We start from the raw sequence: 14632 nt of genomic DNA on the forward strand, positions 1-14632 counted from the left end.
CTGAGACATAGATGTCCCCACGAGGCCTGCGAAGTTTGCATTTTCACGAGCAGCAAAAATGCAAGGTGCCCTAGATTATCCAGGTCAAGACACGCGCGTTCCAGTTTTTCTCACTACAACGTGGGCAAAACTTTCTATGCGCGTTCGCCCAAAAAATATCAAACTTACATTACCGCATCAACCAATTTTTTGAGGTTAAACATTAACGAGTTGCGCCCTTAGTGTCCTAACGTTCACCAAATAAATAGAAGCACGTATATATTTTGAGGTTAATCATTGTGACAGGTCAGGAATCAGAACTACACCGGGTGCTTTCCATTTAGAGCACAGCGTGACACGGTGTACAAATTTCTATTGTAATCGGCAAATCCGGGCAAACGAATAGACCAGAAATGTTTACACCGTGTGATATTGTGCTCTCAATAGAAAGCATCCATTGTCATACGAAACTTTTGACGCATTCTCAATAATTTTTTTGCCCACGCGTGTCTTGACCTGTCTAATCTAGGGACCTTGCAAAAATGCTGCCACAGTATCTTTGTATCTAGTTGTTTGCCAATAGAAATGCCAAGAAAATAGGTAATTCACATTCGGCGCGTACCGGGCCATATATATATATATATAATTCTATATATATATATATGAAGGAGGATAAAAAAGGTAGCTACGTAAGCGAAATTTGCCAGGTGATGAGAAATTAGAATTTTTTTCACAACGTTAAAGTGTGTTTAGTTGGAAGGAAACATTCGAAAATTTTCAAGTTATTTTGAATGACCCAATTTCCGAATTAAGTTTGTTCTATGTGTCCACACGAAGTACTAGTCGGGACAATTCCTATAATTTTCCATGAATTTCCGACAGTTGCAGTCTGACTAGAAACTTGAGGTGTTCGCCTGCATAAGGTTGCATCAGGTTGGGAATCCTCCGTTTTTACCGTCATTTTACTACATGAATTTTTATTCATTTATTTGCATCGACTCGATTGTCATGTCATATTTGGCCAATGAAATCCATCCTTAGGCCTTCCTCTTCATCTCAAAAGAGATAGCCAATTGACAGTTTCAACTGTTACAAATAAGATTTCACTTCAAGCGTCGTATGTTGTCAAGTTCTTGTAACTCTTTTTCATAAAGGTATTTAACTGCGAATAAAATTAACATTTTATAGATAAACTTTGAATCTAAATCTTTTCAGTATAGGCATATTTATATTATAATTAAATAATTAATTTATGCTAAATTTAACCTGTAAACATTTTTTTCCTCAAGCTCTTTCTTATAACTTTCTTAGTAATACTATTTTATTAATGTCAGGTAAACCCAAGCCACATTATTTTAAGCTTGGAGGAATATTGCTGACCGACTGTGACAGTTAAAAATTTTTATCCACCAAAGGCTTGGACCAAAACGACGGATCAATTCTGATTAATTTTGCAACAGCAAGAATTCGTAAGAAATAAGAATGTCACCACGAGGACCAAAAAAATCGTATGTAGAACCATAACTCTTTCTCTGAATTTATTTTGTATTTCGTACAACAGGGTGAAAATTATGAAATTAATATTATCAAATATATTATTTCAGCGGCCTGACGGTAGTTGGTATGGCTCCAGAATTGAAGCTGAAACCTTATAGGATACCGAAGGATTTGCGAAAAGTTTTTGAGAACGGGATGAAACACTTTACTGAAATTAATGATAAACAGGAAGTTTATTTGGAAATGATAAAAAAAGTGATCAGCGAGAGGGATATTCAATCCTATTCTTACATCAATCACCTGAAACTGCTGTTGTACATGGAAGAATATAATAGAGAGCTTGAAATGAAAATGTATGATTTGAAAGATCAAAAAATAAAAAAATGCCTCAGTGGAGAAGAATTTCAAATTTACGTGCCAGGACTAGGCGAAGACCGACCGTCATTGCAGTTATATGACGAAGTTCTATTGCGTAAAACAGACGACAGTAATTGTTGGATTTCGTCTATATCTTTCATCGGTGAGAAATACGTGAAAATCGTAGCGCCGGCCAAGTAAGTAAGGCCTCTATTTCCACTTGTGAGCAATTGATCAGCATGCTGAGTTATATACTCCATTATCCGATATAATGATTTATGAGATATTGAAACTGATTGTCTAATTGCATTATAGATTTTCCAAGAAATTTAATGAAGAAAACCTGTATGATATCAAATTCTTGTTACCAAGGAGAACTTTACAGTGTAGTCACTATGCCATTGAATTAGTTGAAATAAATCAGCTAGTGCCTGCTTTGTTTCCAGAAATCAGAACCTGCTATAACAACTTATCCAAGTAAGTTTCTATGGACAGTAATAGGAAAATAAAAATTCATCAAAGGGTTGATCAGTATTTAACAGAATATAATACTTCAGATTTAAGACTGAGCTTTGTATAATTCAGTATTTGTGCTCATATTTGAAATTTTCAGAGAACTTACTTGGTTTGATAAAAATATTGCCACTAATGTCGAACAGAAACAAGCGATTCGTAACATTATCGCTAGAACGGCCCATCCAGCCCCTTACATTTTATTCGGCCCTCCTGGAACTGGAAAAACAGCGACCCTTGTTGAAGCTATTTCTCAAGTAAATATTTCGTTTAAGAATAAATTGAAAGTAATATTTTGAAACGAACAAGCTTCTGATATTATTTGTTTCCATTATGAGTCATGAGATTAAAATTTGTATTTTTAATGTAACATTACACGAGGAAACAAAATTCAGCTACTTTAGCTATTTGAGGTTTAATGTACGACAAAAAAAGGCAATCATTACTTAATATACCTATATTTGATGTCAAATTGAACAGATATGGAAACTCAACCCTTCGAATCATATTCTGATTTGCACACCATCGAACGCAGCTGCAGATGAAATTTTAAAAAGGTTATTGAAAAACATTCCTGAACAAGACGTTTATCGCATGTATGGGTCGTCACGAAACTGGTAGGTCCTTTCTCTCAAGTAGGCAACTAATTTACCTCTACAGCAAGTCACTACAAACGAAGGTATTTTATATTATGGATAATTAACAGGGATGACGTGGACGAAGAAATCCAACCGTGCTCTAACTTTGTCGATGGGGAAAAGATATTTTTGCCAAAGGAACTCCTCATGTTGAGGCGTATTGTAGTGGTTACTCTCATGTCATGCGCTAGGTATGTGTTAATTTACTCTCATTGTAGTTTATGAGGATGAAGTTCACAATGTTAATATAACAATAAATGGTAAATTGTAACAATGGCAAACGTACCCATATTTTTTAGATTCAACATCCTCAGATCGTTCTAAAGTTGCCTGATATTTTTGTTTTTCTGTTCAGTATTTCATTACATTAACGGTACTAACTTTAACCTCATTATGATTTTGGAGTGATAGATGTTTCCAGAGATTTATAGTTAATTTATAGTTGATGAGTTTGGTAATTATGGCCCGTTTTAAAATGTATTTATTTAATTGAATTTGCAGATTACTCGCGTTGAAATTGTGGGAAAACCATTTCGCTTACGTGTTTATAGACGAGGGGGGTCAGGCAACCGAACCTGAAACGTTAATTCCATTAGGTCTCATGAGCAGTGCCGATTCTTCCCATAAAGGACGCCTTCAAGGTCAACTAGTTATTGCTGGTGATCCAATGCAGCTGGGACCAAGCATTGCTATGAGAACACCAGAAACATTAGGTAAATCAACTAATTAAATCCAGTCTACTCGTAATAACGGCATATTCATAATGATTCGCAGTGGTTCCAACATCTTTCAATTTCATATTAAAACATTTATTTTCTCTTTAAGCAAAATCAATGTTGGAACGGCTAATGAAGCAATGCTCACCATACAAAAAAGATCAGTCTGGAAAGTATAACCCAAAATACATCACAAAACTTGTGCGAAACTTCAGAAGCAATAAATTTATACTGCACGTACCCAACATCCTGTTCTATGATGACGAGCTTCAGCAGTGTGGAATAAGTGCAGATATAAATAGAGCACTGGGTTTCAAAAAATTGATAAACAAATCTTTTCCCCTTATTTTTCATGCTGTAAATGGGCAGGAATGTAGAAATTCCAACTCACCAAGGTGAGTTGAAATTAATTACTTAAGCAAGAATTTTGAATCTACTCATGTGTGTGTTTTTCAAATTGTCTAACAGTATTTAACCAAGGAACAATTAAATTTACAGCATATACAACATGGCAGAGGTCAATGTAATAATGGTGTACCTCGAGAATTTGATTGGCACTAAACTTGGAAATCGCAAATTAGAACAAAAAGATATTGGCATTATTACGCCATATAAACTTCAAAGAAATAAAATACATCAAGAGTTAGAAAAAAGAAATTGGGACGAAATATCTGTAGGAACTGTAGAAATCTTTCAAGGCCAAGAAAGGGACGTCATTATTATGTCTACAGTGAGATCGCTCATGGTTAAACACAACGGAAGGGAACATCTAGGCTTTCTATCAAATCCCAAGGTATGCTATGTGTAATAAAAACTTGCATTAACACCCTCATTTTTTTTTAGAATCCGATCACGATTCATAATTAACCTTTAACACTTACCTAATTTTAAACTTTTAAAATAAGTGTGCCTTAATGACGTGTCTTTTTTCACAGAGATTCAACGTAGCTATTACAAGAGCAAAATCTCTACTGATTACAGTAGGAAATCAACGTATCTTACAGGTCGACCCCTACTGGGATAAGTTAATAAAATATTGCAGAGATAATAATGCATACACTGGTGCACGTTTTTATCCTAAACAAAAACTTACGAACGGAGAGAAAAAGAAACTCATTGCCAAAAAATATGTTCCACAGCCAGTTAGTGATCAAGATTTCCAATTCCCAGACATAGACACTTCAGTCATCCATAAATTTGAAAACTGCCAATTCTCAGAGAATCTTATCCCAAGAAGGAGGGCAAGAATGCCAAGAGTCAACAAAGACCTTGCCTCTTCTCCTCAGTTCACGTCTGGTAAATATCATTTATGAGTCGTCAAAGAATTACATCTGAATCTTTTTAAAACATAGCGATGAATGGAATTTTTTTAATCATTTTTAATTTTTCTCTCTTCAGATTCTGGTGTAACCAGCACGTCAAACAGTAGTTCAACAACGGATTCAGAATTACAGGACACAGCCAGCAATTTTTCAAGTACCGATGGACATATACCGCCAAGCAAAAGTGGCAGCTTATCTTCAATTTCTGATCCATCACCAGCGGACGAAGTATTACATATTAGATCTATAAAAGATATTCTCGATACTAGTTTTGATCTCGATGATTCGAGTGAATCTACAACTTCTAGCAATGAATATGATCTTAATGATGTGTCACTGGGATTAGAGAAGATACGGTTATCGGACGTTTGATGTATAATTGTAAACGATTAGGATTTGAAATGTGATACATTATACTGTCTTAACCACGATGGTTCTCATGAAGTCACGTTTGGTGTTTCTTTGGTTGAGTATTCATGTACGGTGACGTCGTATGATAACATTTTTTAAATCTGTTAAATCTTCACCAAGAAATTACAAAAATTAGTTATTTCACTGTAGATTTTCTAATCATTTTGAATAATACGTTTTACCCGTGAGCGAAAATCTTGGAGGTTTGCGTATATTATTTATGGTGCGAAGTATACAACAGTGATGTTAAAACGAACGCATTTTCCTATGTTTGGCGAATAGGTTGTAGTGGTAAACGAACCTGGTCCAAAAGCACAAATTTTTTACGTAAATGAAATTACGTTTATAATATATAATTACTAATTGTAAGAAAGTTTAAGAAAGATACGAATGATTGTACGATTGATTCTATTTAAAAGAATGTGATCTCTTTGATTCAATAATAGATTTCACCGTGTGTATTATCCGTAAACATACACAATATTCAATTTCTAGATGCTTACTGCTAAACAGTATATCATGACGCAGTCAAGGATCATAAAAACTAAATCTTGGAAAATCACGAAATTTTATGATTTTCGTAAATTTAGAACTTCTCCGCATGTTTCATCAAAGTGGCTAGGGAAATACATGTGAATATTACCCAACTAATTACACTTAATATTATTATTGACTTTATACTCGCCATTATTATTGTTTCCTACAATCTGCTGTGTAACATTCATCATGTACGATGATAAGCTCCTATACACATTATTTGAAGTATTCGTTATTGAGGAAAAGAGATAGCGATAGAGATACAGATTTTTTAAAATTTAGGCTAGCATTCTGTGGTACCTTAGTCTTATATAGCCTATTTGGCATATTATGGTTTGAAAAAAATTTTACGCAAAATTTGTGTGTTATGTTAAAATCGCGAATATTCGTACCTAATGATAAGACGATTTTAATCACGTTCAAGGAAACCCTCCAACATTCACGTCAAAGAGTTGAGCAACATTTCGCAACTGCTTTGTGTATACAAGTTATTTTTTATATGATGTATGACTTTGTAATGTAAAAATTATTGCCCAGTTCATGGCATTACTTTTTTATGTCGTTAAACTTATAACGACATCTTTTGTACTGGTTAAATAAGAGAATGTTACAAAAAAATAATTACGAGTGATTTTGTTGGATAGAAAACAAACACTTTTCGATTGATTTTGAATGTTTCAACATTCGAAATCGATTAATCATCTCTGAAAGTCGACCTTTTGATGAAAGTCAACTTGTGGAAAAATTTTAATAATTATCGCATAGACTGAATTATCGATTTAATATATTTTATACAGGCGATATAAATCATACACCATGGTTATCAACTATTGACTAACAGTATAACCAGTACAACGGAATAATATTTTGAAAGACAGCGTTTTGATTGGTATTTTAGTATAGGTGCCAAGAGAAAGAATTTCTTTGCTACCTATCATCAGATGAAAATAAAAAAGTCGAAAAAACATCACTTAAAAGTCGATCCCGATCGACTTGAAGCGAGTAGATCAATTCTGAATAATCGATTATTTTTACATGATTTTCAACGAAAAGTCGATTTTCTCGATTAAATTCAAAGTTGCCATCCCATCAATGCTAGTTTCGCACGTATAAGTATGGTTTCGCACGGCGGCGGTATACACGGTGTACACCATTGGAATATAACACAATAGTGCAGCGGCAACTGGGTAGTGGAGATTCTGGCGAGGGGCGGGGATAGCTTGGAGGTGAAGTACTGTCTCTTTCCACTAGCTATTCCGCGTGCGTGGGTCAGTCGAGAGCAAAAAATAATATCACTGATTTGCAAAAGAAAACACGTGCGAAAGGGGTAATGAACGCCGGTGTACAAGTTTTTTGAAAGACTGTACCGGTGCAAGAGAGACAGCACTTCACCTCCGAGACCTCCAAGGATACTTCTCTCTCTCCGGAAATCCAGCCGTACTCGCTTCGTGCAAACTTAACACACACTTATCAGTGCTATGCAAATCTCTATACGTACATACACGCTCGCAGCGCCGCCAGTAGACGTAACAGGAAAGCTTAAACCCCTAATAGCGCTACCTATGGCGATAATAAGAACTTTGGGCCCAGGAAATCATATATACTAAAACGTTACTCTATGTACATATACGACCACACATGCTTGATTCTGTATTGTTTTTTATGCACGAAGCCCGAGCCGTGCAGTGAGCGTTCCAGTCATGTCCAGTATTATTATTCCAGTATGTATTTAACTCAAAGAGCACTAGATACTGACTACAGAGATCAGTGGGATTAGATAGAGATTACTGCGAATCAGTCATAATCCTCTTTTATAATCCGCTTTGCAGTGACGGCTCATTTATAACATGGAACTATTAGTAGAGTGACAAACTGCAGATTCTATTAAAGACTAATACCAATTGTAAAGTAATTTATTTTCCAATTGATAACTAAATAAAACAACGAAAACTACAAACGTGTCTGCAACCCCTTTATAATAGGTTAGAATATAATAAAATTCAGTATTTTATAGCCTTACTTTTCGCACGAAATATAATCTGATAAATTGAGAAGTTGACAACCACTAGTGAGTCTGTGTATCTTATTTTGATTTGACTTTCTGCATAAGCTATTTCTTTACCATTGATTAATTTACAGACAAGAGCGCTATGGATGATGTGGATGATGGTATTTGTAGTAGTAGTAGTTATAGTGAAGAGGATTGTCCAGTGTGTCGAAGGGCAGTTCTGATGGATGCAAGTGATATAAGTGAATCTGAGATGGAAACACTGAGAGGAGATACAATTGGTGACACCACGTATAGTGCCAAATGGACAATAAATGTCTTGATATCACTTTCAAATGTAAAAACTTTACTCAATCCAACATCTCTTACCTTATAATTTGTCAAAGTCAATTCCTAACAAACAAGTCAAATTGTAAGTATTCTCTCGACTGCTACTGTAATTGTTTCTCCAGGTATGCGAAACAGGATGGACAGATACATTGGAATCCGAGCTTTGCCTCTTATGGGACATGACCACGGAAAAAGATGTGACGATATTTCTAGAAAAATGTGATTTCTTAAAAATTGTTGAAGTATCATTCAATGTTAGCAGTGAGCCCAGATTGACGGTTTGTTTATATTTTAATATCATCTAGTGCTAGCTATTCTTTTTATATATCACCTGATGACAATGATTTACTTTCTTTCTATTTACAGGAAATTCTTATGGGGATTCTTGGAAATATGTGTTGCCAGTCGAACCTGATACAAACTGTAGCAGAAAGACAGGAATTAGTTTCTTTGCTTTTTAATTTATTATCAACTGATGATCCGGAAACGCTAATTCAACTCTTAAGACTGTTGCGAGTTGCTGTATGGGATATTCAACTACAGGAAAGGAGGGATGTGATTTCACCATGGTTGGAATACTTCAAGAATTACGAAGTACTTGGATCATCTTTAGTTTTTATCCTGAACAGTTCAACCAATGGTAAATTTAATGGCCAATGGCTTTCTACAGTCAATCAATTCCTTCATAATTGTAATATCAACTGTGCTATATTTTACAGATGATTTACTAACAGCTGCTATAGATCTGATACAAGCAATTTCAACCACGGACTTGTCAGATGAAGACTTATTAGAATCTCTTATGGGTGTCGACGAACTACTTCCAGCTCTGATAGAATCATTCAAGCAATTGATACCCAAGCAAGATGGAAATCACACGAGATCAGAGCTCAAAGTTATTGAAAATTGGCTCACCATTCTGGACAATTTATTAGAAGACAATTACCTTATTTTGGGTGAAGAGCAATACAGTAATCATTTTGTTGGTGTCCTCGATATACTACTCAGGATACTACAGCCTTATGTAAAGTCTCACAATTTATTACCTTTGGATGAATTATCAGCCGTGTGTATACGCGACTGTGTGAAATTGATTCTAAGTTTCCAACAGCACAAATTACCCGTGGGGCCCGAATTCATATTTATCATAGTGACAATCCTGTTTTACCTGAAATCAGGTGAGTTATAAAATAATTTTCATGGGTTTAGAGAATTATCTTTGATTATGTTGTTTGTTTATAATTTTTTTTTTTTGCAGGAAACCAATCACCTGATTCAGAAACAGACAGCGACAAAAGTGAAAACAATGAGAGAGAACTTTCCGTGTATTTGGAGAAATATTGGTTTAAAATATTAGCTATGTCCGAAGTGGAACACCTGCAAGACGTTCTACAAATGTGTGAAGATAGTATCGTTAAATACATTATGGATACAACCATATCGCACCCACGAACGAGTACTGATACAATGGAGAAACTAATAATAGCGAGTGAATCTCTAAATTAGTTGAAAAATGATCAGTTATATTAATGTGTACAAAATAATATAGCAAAAATTTTTGTTTATCGATACCGTGTGCATTGTATTTTAAACAATTGCATAGAATATTAATTTATGAAATGATGAACCATAGAAGATCGAAATCCTATTATCAATAGAATATTACTTGTCTTTAATAAAAGATTCGTGTCCGAAGATGCTGAATATCTAATTACGCCTTGCGAAAATAGTATTATGTGCAAATACAAAGTACAAAAATATAAATTTCATAATCAATTCATAATTAAGAGAGTATAAATGTTTCAAGAAATATCTTGAGATATAATATTTACAAATATCGTAAATGCTGAATGTCAGGTATAAAATCATGCTATATTCGACTGAGATTACTTCCACTTGATCCTTGAAATCAAGGTTTCCAGAAAGCACGAGGAAGGTCAGAGATTCAGGGAATTGTATTATGACTAAGTGGGCTGATTATAATGTTATATCATTGGAGTTGTCGAAAGAAAATTTGCCAAATTTCTCTGTTGAAACAAATAGTATTGATGATCTAGTTAAGAACACCAACAGTATTATCACTGATGTTATTAGTAAACATGTTCCTAAGATTATGGTTGGGAATAGTACTTTCCCAAAATAGTTCTCCAAAGAGGTGATTCGTAATATAAAGGAGAAACAGAAAATGTGTAAATTTTATAAGTTTTATAAATCTGATTATTATCATGGCTTATTCAGGAAGTTGAAAGCTTTGTATAAAATTCTCTCCCAGAGAGATGAATCTAGCCTTGTTAGTGAAACCGAAGCAGCATCGACTGCCGACTGTAAGAAATTGTATAAATATGTTAGTTTGATAAACGGAAAAGGTTCGATTCCGGTAATAATGCATCATGATTGTGAAATCCCCGAAAATGGACAAAGTATAGCTAAACTGTTCGCATTAAAGTTTGGCAGTGTGTATAATGACGATGATCTGAGTGAAACTGTATTAAATTTTGATTATAATGATTGTATTGCTAATATTTCACTAACCAAGCCTGATAGTATACACCCATTTGAGGAAATGTATTATTTCAGAACAACATGGTTTCACAGGCCGTTGATCAACTTTGACGAATCTGGTTGTTCATGTTGATTCTTTTGTTAATAATATCGCAAATAGAATTATAGATTCTATGCATACTGACTTGGCAAAGGCTTTTGGTCTGGTTAATATAAATCTGTTAATTACGAAATTGAGACATTATGGCGTATCTGGAATTTTGCTTAAGGGGGCGCCCTAGTGGATTTTGACATTGTAACATAATTTCTACAAAATCGCAATTGTAAAAGTGTCTTCCAAGTGTATACTCAGACACGAATAACGTACCGTTGCAGCTTCATGGTTATTTCGAGATTGTTTTCTTTGTATGTCAGGCTTGTCCCGTCAAGTAAATAAAAAATAAATAAGTAAAATAAATAATCGAAAGTACAGTCGCACATATAATTTCATGAAAGTTATGTTATGCACATTTTAGCACTCCATTCTTTCAGGAACAGTTTTCATTTGAAGAGATCAACGTTTACTCTATGTCATTTGAAATATCATTTGCGCAAAATACCCTCTTCAGATCATCCATAGTGGCCACTAAAAATAGTCGAAAAAATTGCTGCAACTTTCCCTGACAAAATTGCAAGTTTTCTCTGACTAAAATTCAAATCAATATTGCCGATTATAGTAGTTATAGAATAAATTTTCGAATGAATCAGTATTCAGAAACACATTTGTGATTATTTAGTCATCATGGAAACAAACAATTGCAGAAAACAAATTTTTGACTTTTGTTTCTCCATGGGGGAAGATTTATTCTTTTACGTTTCAGACTGCCGCAAAATTCCCTCAATTCCCTAGCTGTTTTGTAAATTTTCTGACTTCCCAGTTTTCACTGACTAGTGGTCACCATGTTGCCAGATCTTCTCATGAGGAAAACTTGAAATTTGTCAATTATATTTGTATATTAACCTTTATTATTTGCATTATCAATCATACTACAAGGTATAAGCACCAATTTTGGAATCATACCGGGTGGAGCTATGAATTGTTGGGTATTTTGTGTCGAAGTTTGTCCCGAGTACTTTACTTCAGCTTCGGTAACAAGCTTACAAATTTCCATTTTTATATCAGCTTGAGCTTTGGCAGGTAATTTTTTCACAGTCTCTGCCATACTATCAAAGAAAAGTTCAATGCTACTCTTACCCTCTGGGGCTAAATAAACCTGATCAATATTAGGCTCTGTCAATTTCACGTCATTAGCATTTTTGGTCGGACTAACAGGAGATGGTAGCACTGTTGAGCTCCTCAAAAAAATAGGTCCAGTAGTCGTACCATTAGCACTCGTCGATGGTATGATTAAATTTCCAGTATTTTGGTTAGAATTCTTTAGAATACTATAGGTATTAGATATATCCATCGTAGGTTGGTGTTCGTACTTAGCTCTCTTCGGCCTTATTTTCCTAAACTTCGACTCTATCTGGTGAATGGGGGTGGTCACAATAACTTGCTGCATTTCGTTATTATTTGCAATTTGTTCGAACGAATTACTATCTTCAAGCACTTCAATCTTTTGATCCTCGCTCTCATCTAATATAGGATCTGCAGTCGTTTCTTCTAGGACTTCTAAATATTCCGTGAAATCGTCATCAGTTCTATCTTCTAATTGCTCCAAAAGTCCTTCTGTATTATTATCCCCAGCATTTATATCCTGTATGTACTCCTCAGAAAGTTCAACACATTGTGGCTGATAATCTGATTCATAACTACCAGAATAGGAAAAAATTCATTGACCAAATTTTAAATGAAATTTGAATAATAATAAAACTGCGAATGAAAAAAATAAGTTATATTATCTTACGGAAACTTGAGGAAACTTAAATGATCCTCAAATACCCATTTCTTCCGTCTGATTCCTTTTTCAGTCTTGTTTTTGTACTTTAATATGCGGCAATAGGTATCCCTCAAATTTTTCCAACGAAGTCGAACCCAACCAGCTAAAATTTCAACCAGGATGTGAAATAAATGTAATAAAGAGCATGTCTCGATGATTAAATCAATCTTACGATCCAGGCCTAGCTCCAGCGCTATTCGTTTCCAAACTTTCTGTCTAAATTCTTGTAACTTAATTGCGCCACCTTTGACTTCAGAAATATATAGAACTGGATGTTGTTGTATTGCCTCAATTATTTTGAGGGATATTTTGTGAGCATCTGGGGGCATTGAGGGCATGGTCAACATTTGTACGTTGTGTTAATTCTCCTTTTAATTTTTTTCAATTCGTCTGGGAAATAATAAAAATATAAATATCAACTGGATGTAACTACAGGTTATTGCTAAACACCCACTTTGAAAAACAAATCATTTTGTTTAATTTAAACTCAGTAGAAACTGTTTTAATATGTTATGTTACTTTGTGTCATTTAAAGTACTGTGAAATGTGATAACTGAACGAATCATAATATAAAATGTTGATATGTCGTTTGACGTTTCAAAGAAAAATACATTGGAGCAAAATAACGTTTGGAAGTAAAATTTGAAATAGTCACCTGAATCTGCGAAAATCGCAAGTCGCTAGAAATGAGGGCTCGTCAACCCAACGACTGGTAACGAATGATAACGACAACGACGACAATCGTGGTCTCAAACTACAGTCGCCATTGCGTGTGCTTCTTTCTGTCGCTTACCGGAAGCAGCGACCATATATATATAGACACTAAAAGCTGCGAGAGATCGCGCTGTTTAATAAATATCAAGGGAGCCTAATTTTTTAATCATAATTTAGCCATTTCATATTGAAAAACATAATTTTGAATTCAAAATATGCTTGGGGAGTACCGAAAAAGTTTTCTGTTCAAGCACTGAACATAATGTCCAACGTATACGTCAGAAAACCAACATGAAAAGTTGACGGATCAGCGTCGTGCTAGTGGCGTGCTGCTGAAAAATACACTTTTGTCCAGAATGATTGTCACGAAGGTGCAAGTTCGAGAGCGAGACCAGATGTTTCGGAAAATGTGAAGTATCAAGTCCACGCGGTCAAAGTAGATGACGTTAAAGGTCAAAATGTTAACGTAATTGAACGTTGAAAATTAACAACTATTTCGCAACTTTAGAATTATTTATGCATACTGCAGTAAAAAATAAAGTATCCTTCGCTTAAATCGCATTTTTGATGTTCAGAACATCGGGCATGATAAATTAGATCTCTAATTGTTGCACGATTGATATGCAGAAAGTGAAATAGATATACAAAGGGCATATGATTTTCGAAGAAAAAGCGTAACACGTATCATGATGACCGTCAGATATATTACCAATTAGTGTTTTGAATATTAGCCATTAGAGATTTACAGAATTTCTTTCGGAGAAAACTGCACTGAGTAGTTGTATCTACAACACCCACCAGTGCAAATAAATTTCGTCAATCGGTAGAAGGTCGCACAATAAATTGCTTACAATAAACTCACCAGTCGCTTGAATTCTGCATGATGTGAGTCCGCTTTTCCTTGGGATGCAAGCAGCTATGTCAGCTTATCTCCATGGCACGATTCACGTGTAACTCAACACTTAACACAGGCTTTAACACAGGCGGGGCCTCTTGTCAACTTCGACGTTGGAGTATATATCTCCAAATATCGAATGCCACGTGTCTCAACTGTGAAAAGGGGTTTCACAGCCCCATTCTATACGCAATTCTGAACAAAATTACGCCAACACGTTTTTATTTGACGCAGAAATGAAGAAAAATGTAATCGAGTGTTGTTGTTCAGAATTGCATATAGAATGGGGCT

At 34.9% G+C, this 14632-nt stretch overlaps 3 protein-coding genes across 14 annotated transcripts; 2 read left to right on the forward strand and 1 right to left on the reverse strand.

Annotated features, from left to right (window-relative positions):
* The first annotated feature begins 31 nt into the window (after positions 1 to 31).
* On the forward strand, positions 32 to 6579 carry LOC124306827 (putative helicase MOV-10). Of its 6 annotated transcripts, XM_046767885.1 has the most exons (13): positions 600 to 686; positions 862 to 1133; positions 1314 to 1487; positions 1584 to 2030; positions 2149 to 2310; positions 2447 to 2603; positions 2827 to 2963; positions 3053 to 3175; positions 3486 to 3697; positions 3810 to 4095; positions 4199 to 4493; positions 4636 to 4996; positions 5099 to 6579. In XM_046767885.1, the coding sequence occupies exons 3-13, from the start codon at positions 1462 to 1464 to the stop codon at positions 5392 to 5394; spliced, it is 2502 nt and encodes an 833-aa protein (XP_046623841.1). In that variant the 5' UTR covers positions 600 to 686; positions 862 to 1133; positions 1314 to 1461; the 3' UTR covers positions 5395 to 6579. The 6 variants fall into 6 exon arrangements, with proteins under 6 accessions (XP_046623846.1, XP_046623845.1, XP_046623841.1 ...); XM_046767890.1 differs by lacking the exons at positions 600 to 686; positions 862 to 1133 and adding an exon at positions 32 to 579; XM_046767889.1 differs by lacking the exon at positions 862 to 1133 and having other exon boundaries at positions 583 to 660.
* A 477-nt stretch (positions 6580 to 7056) lies between these two features.
* On the forward strand, positions 7057 to 10003 carry LOC124306836 (protein saal1). Of its 6 annotated transcripts, none has more exons than XM_046767923.1 (7): positions 7057 to 7691; positions 8110 to 8315; positions 8431 to 8586; positions 8675 to 8948; positions 9028 to 9332; positions 9420 to 9486; positions 9567 to 10003. In XM_046767923.1, the coding sequence occupies exons 1-7, from the start codon at positions 7589 to 7591 to the stop codon at positions 9812 to 9814; spliced, it is 1359 nt and encodes a 452-aa protein (XP_046623879.1). In that variant the 5' UTR covers positions 7057 to 7588; the 3' UTR covers positions 9815 to 10003. The 6 variants fall into 6 exon arrangements, with proteins under 6 accessions (XP_046623879.1, XP_046623877.1, XP_046623880.1 ...); XM_046767926.1 differs by adding an exon at positions 7800 to 8038 and having other exon boundaries at positions 7660 to 7691; positions 9028 to 9486; XM_046767921.1 differs by having other exon boundaries at positions 7068 to 7691; positions 9028 to 9486.
* A 1789-nt stretch (positions 10004 to 11792) lies between these two features.
* On the reverse strand, positions 11793 to 13540 carry LOC124306839 (uncharacterized). 2 transcript variants are annotated; one of them, XM_046767930.1, is made up of 4 exons: positions 13388 to 13540; positions 12905 to 13122; positions 12700 to 12835; positions 11793 to 12604 (listed from the first exon to the last, which is right to left on the reverse strand). In XM_046767930.1, exons 2-4 carry the CDS (start codon positions 13077 to 13079, stop codon positions 11806 to 11808), a joined length of 1110 nt encoding a protein of 369 aa, XP_046623886.1. In that variant the 5' UTR covers positions 13080 to 13122; positions 13388 to 13540; the 3' UTR covers positions 11793 to 11805. The 2 variants fall into 2 exon arrangements, with proteins under 2 accessions (XP_046623886.1, XP_046623887.1); XM_046767931.1 differs by lacking the exon at positions 13388 to 13540 and adding an exon at positions 13187 to 13374.
* Between the last annotated feature and the right edge of the window lie 1092 nt (positions 13541 to 14632).

Source organism: Neodiprion virginianus, chromosome 6 (assembly GCF_021901495.1).
Source record: "Neodiprion virginianus isolate iyNeoVirg1 chromosome 6, iyNeoVirg1.1, whole genome shotgun sequence".
Classification (NCBI taxonomy): Eukaryota; Metazoa; Arthropoda; class Insecta; order Hymenoptera; family Diprionidae; genus Neodiprion; species Neodiprion virginianus.

Coding starts and splice junctions, on each gene's coding strand:
- LOC124306827 (XM_046767890.1), top strand. CDS start 1,462: ATGTCACCACGAGGACCAAAAAAATC. Junction 2,604..2,826: donor TTGTTGAAGCTATTTCTCAA/GTAAATATTTCG, acceptor CAAATTGAACAG/ATATGGAAACTCAACCCTTC. Junction 3,698..3,809: donor GAGAACACCAGAAACATTAG/GTAAATCAACTA, acceptor TTTCTCTTTAAG/CAAAATCAATGTTGGAACGG.
- LOC124306836 (XM_046767921.1), top strand. CDS start 7,589: ATGTACATATACGACCACACATGCTTGATTCTGTATTGTTTTTTATGC. Junction 8,949..9,027: donor CCTGAACAGTTCAACCAATG/GTAAATTTAATG, acceptor TATATTTTACAG/ATGATTTACTAACAGCTGCT. Junction 9,487..9,566: donor CCTGTTTTACCTGAAATCAG/GTGAGTTATAAA, acceptor TTTTTTTTGCAG/GAAACCAATCACCTGATTCA.
- LOC124306839 (XM_046767930.1), bottom strand. CDS start 13,079: ATGTTGACCATGCCCTCAATGCCCCCAGATGCTCACAAAATATCCCTC. Junction 12,836..12,904: donor GCTGGAGCTAGGCCTGGATC/GTAAGATTGATT, acceptor TTGAAATTTTAG/CTGGTTGGGTTCGACTTCGT. Junction 12,605..12,699: donor TTAAGTTTCCTCAAGTTTCC/GTAAGATAATAT, acceptor CTATTCTGGTAG/TTATGAATCAGATTATCAGC.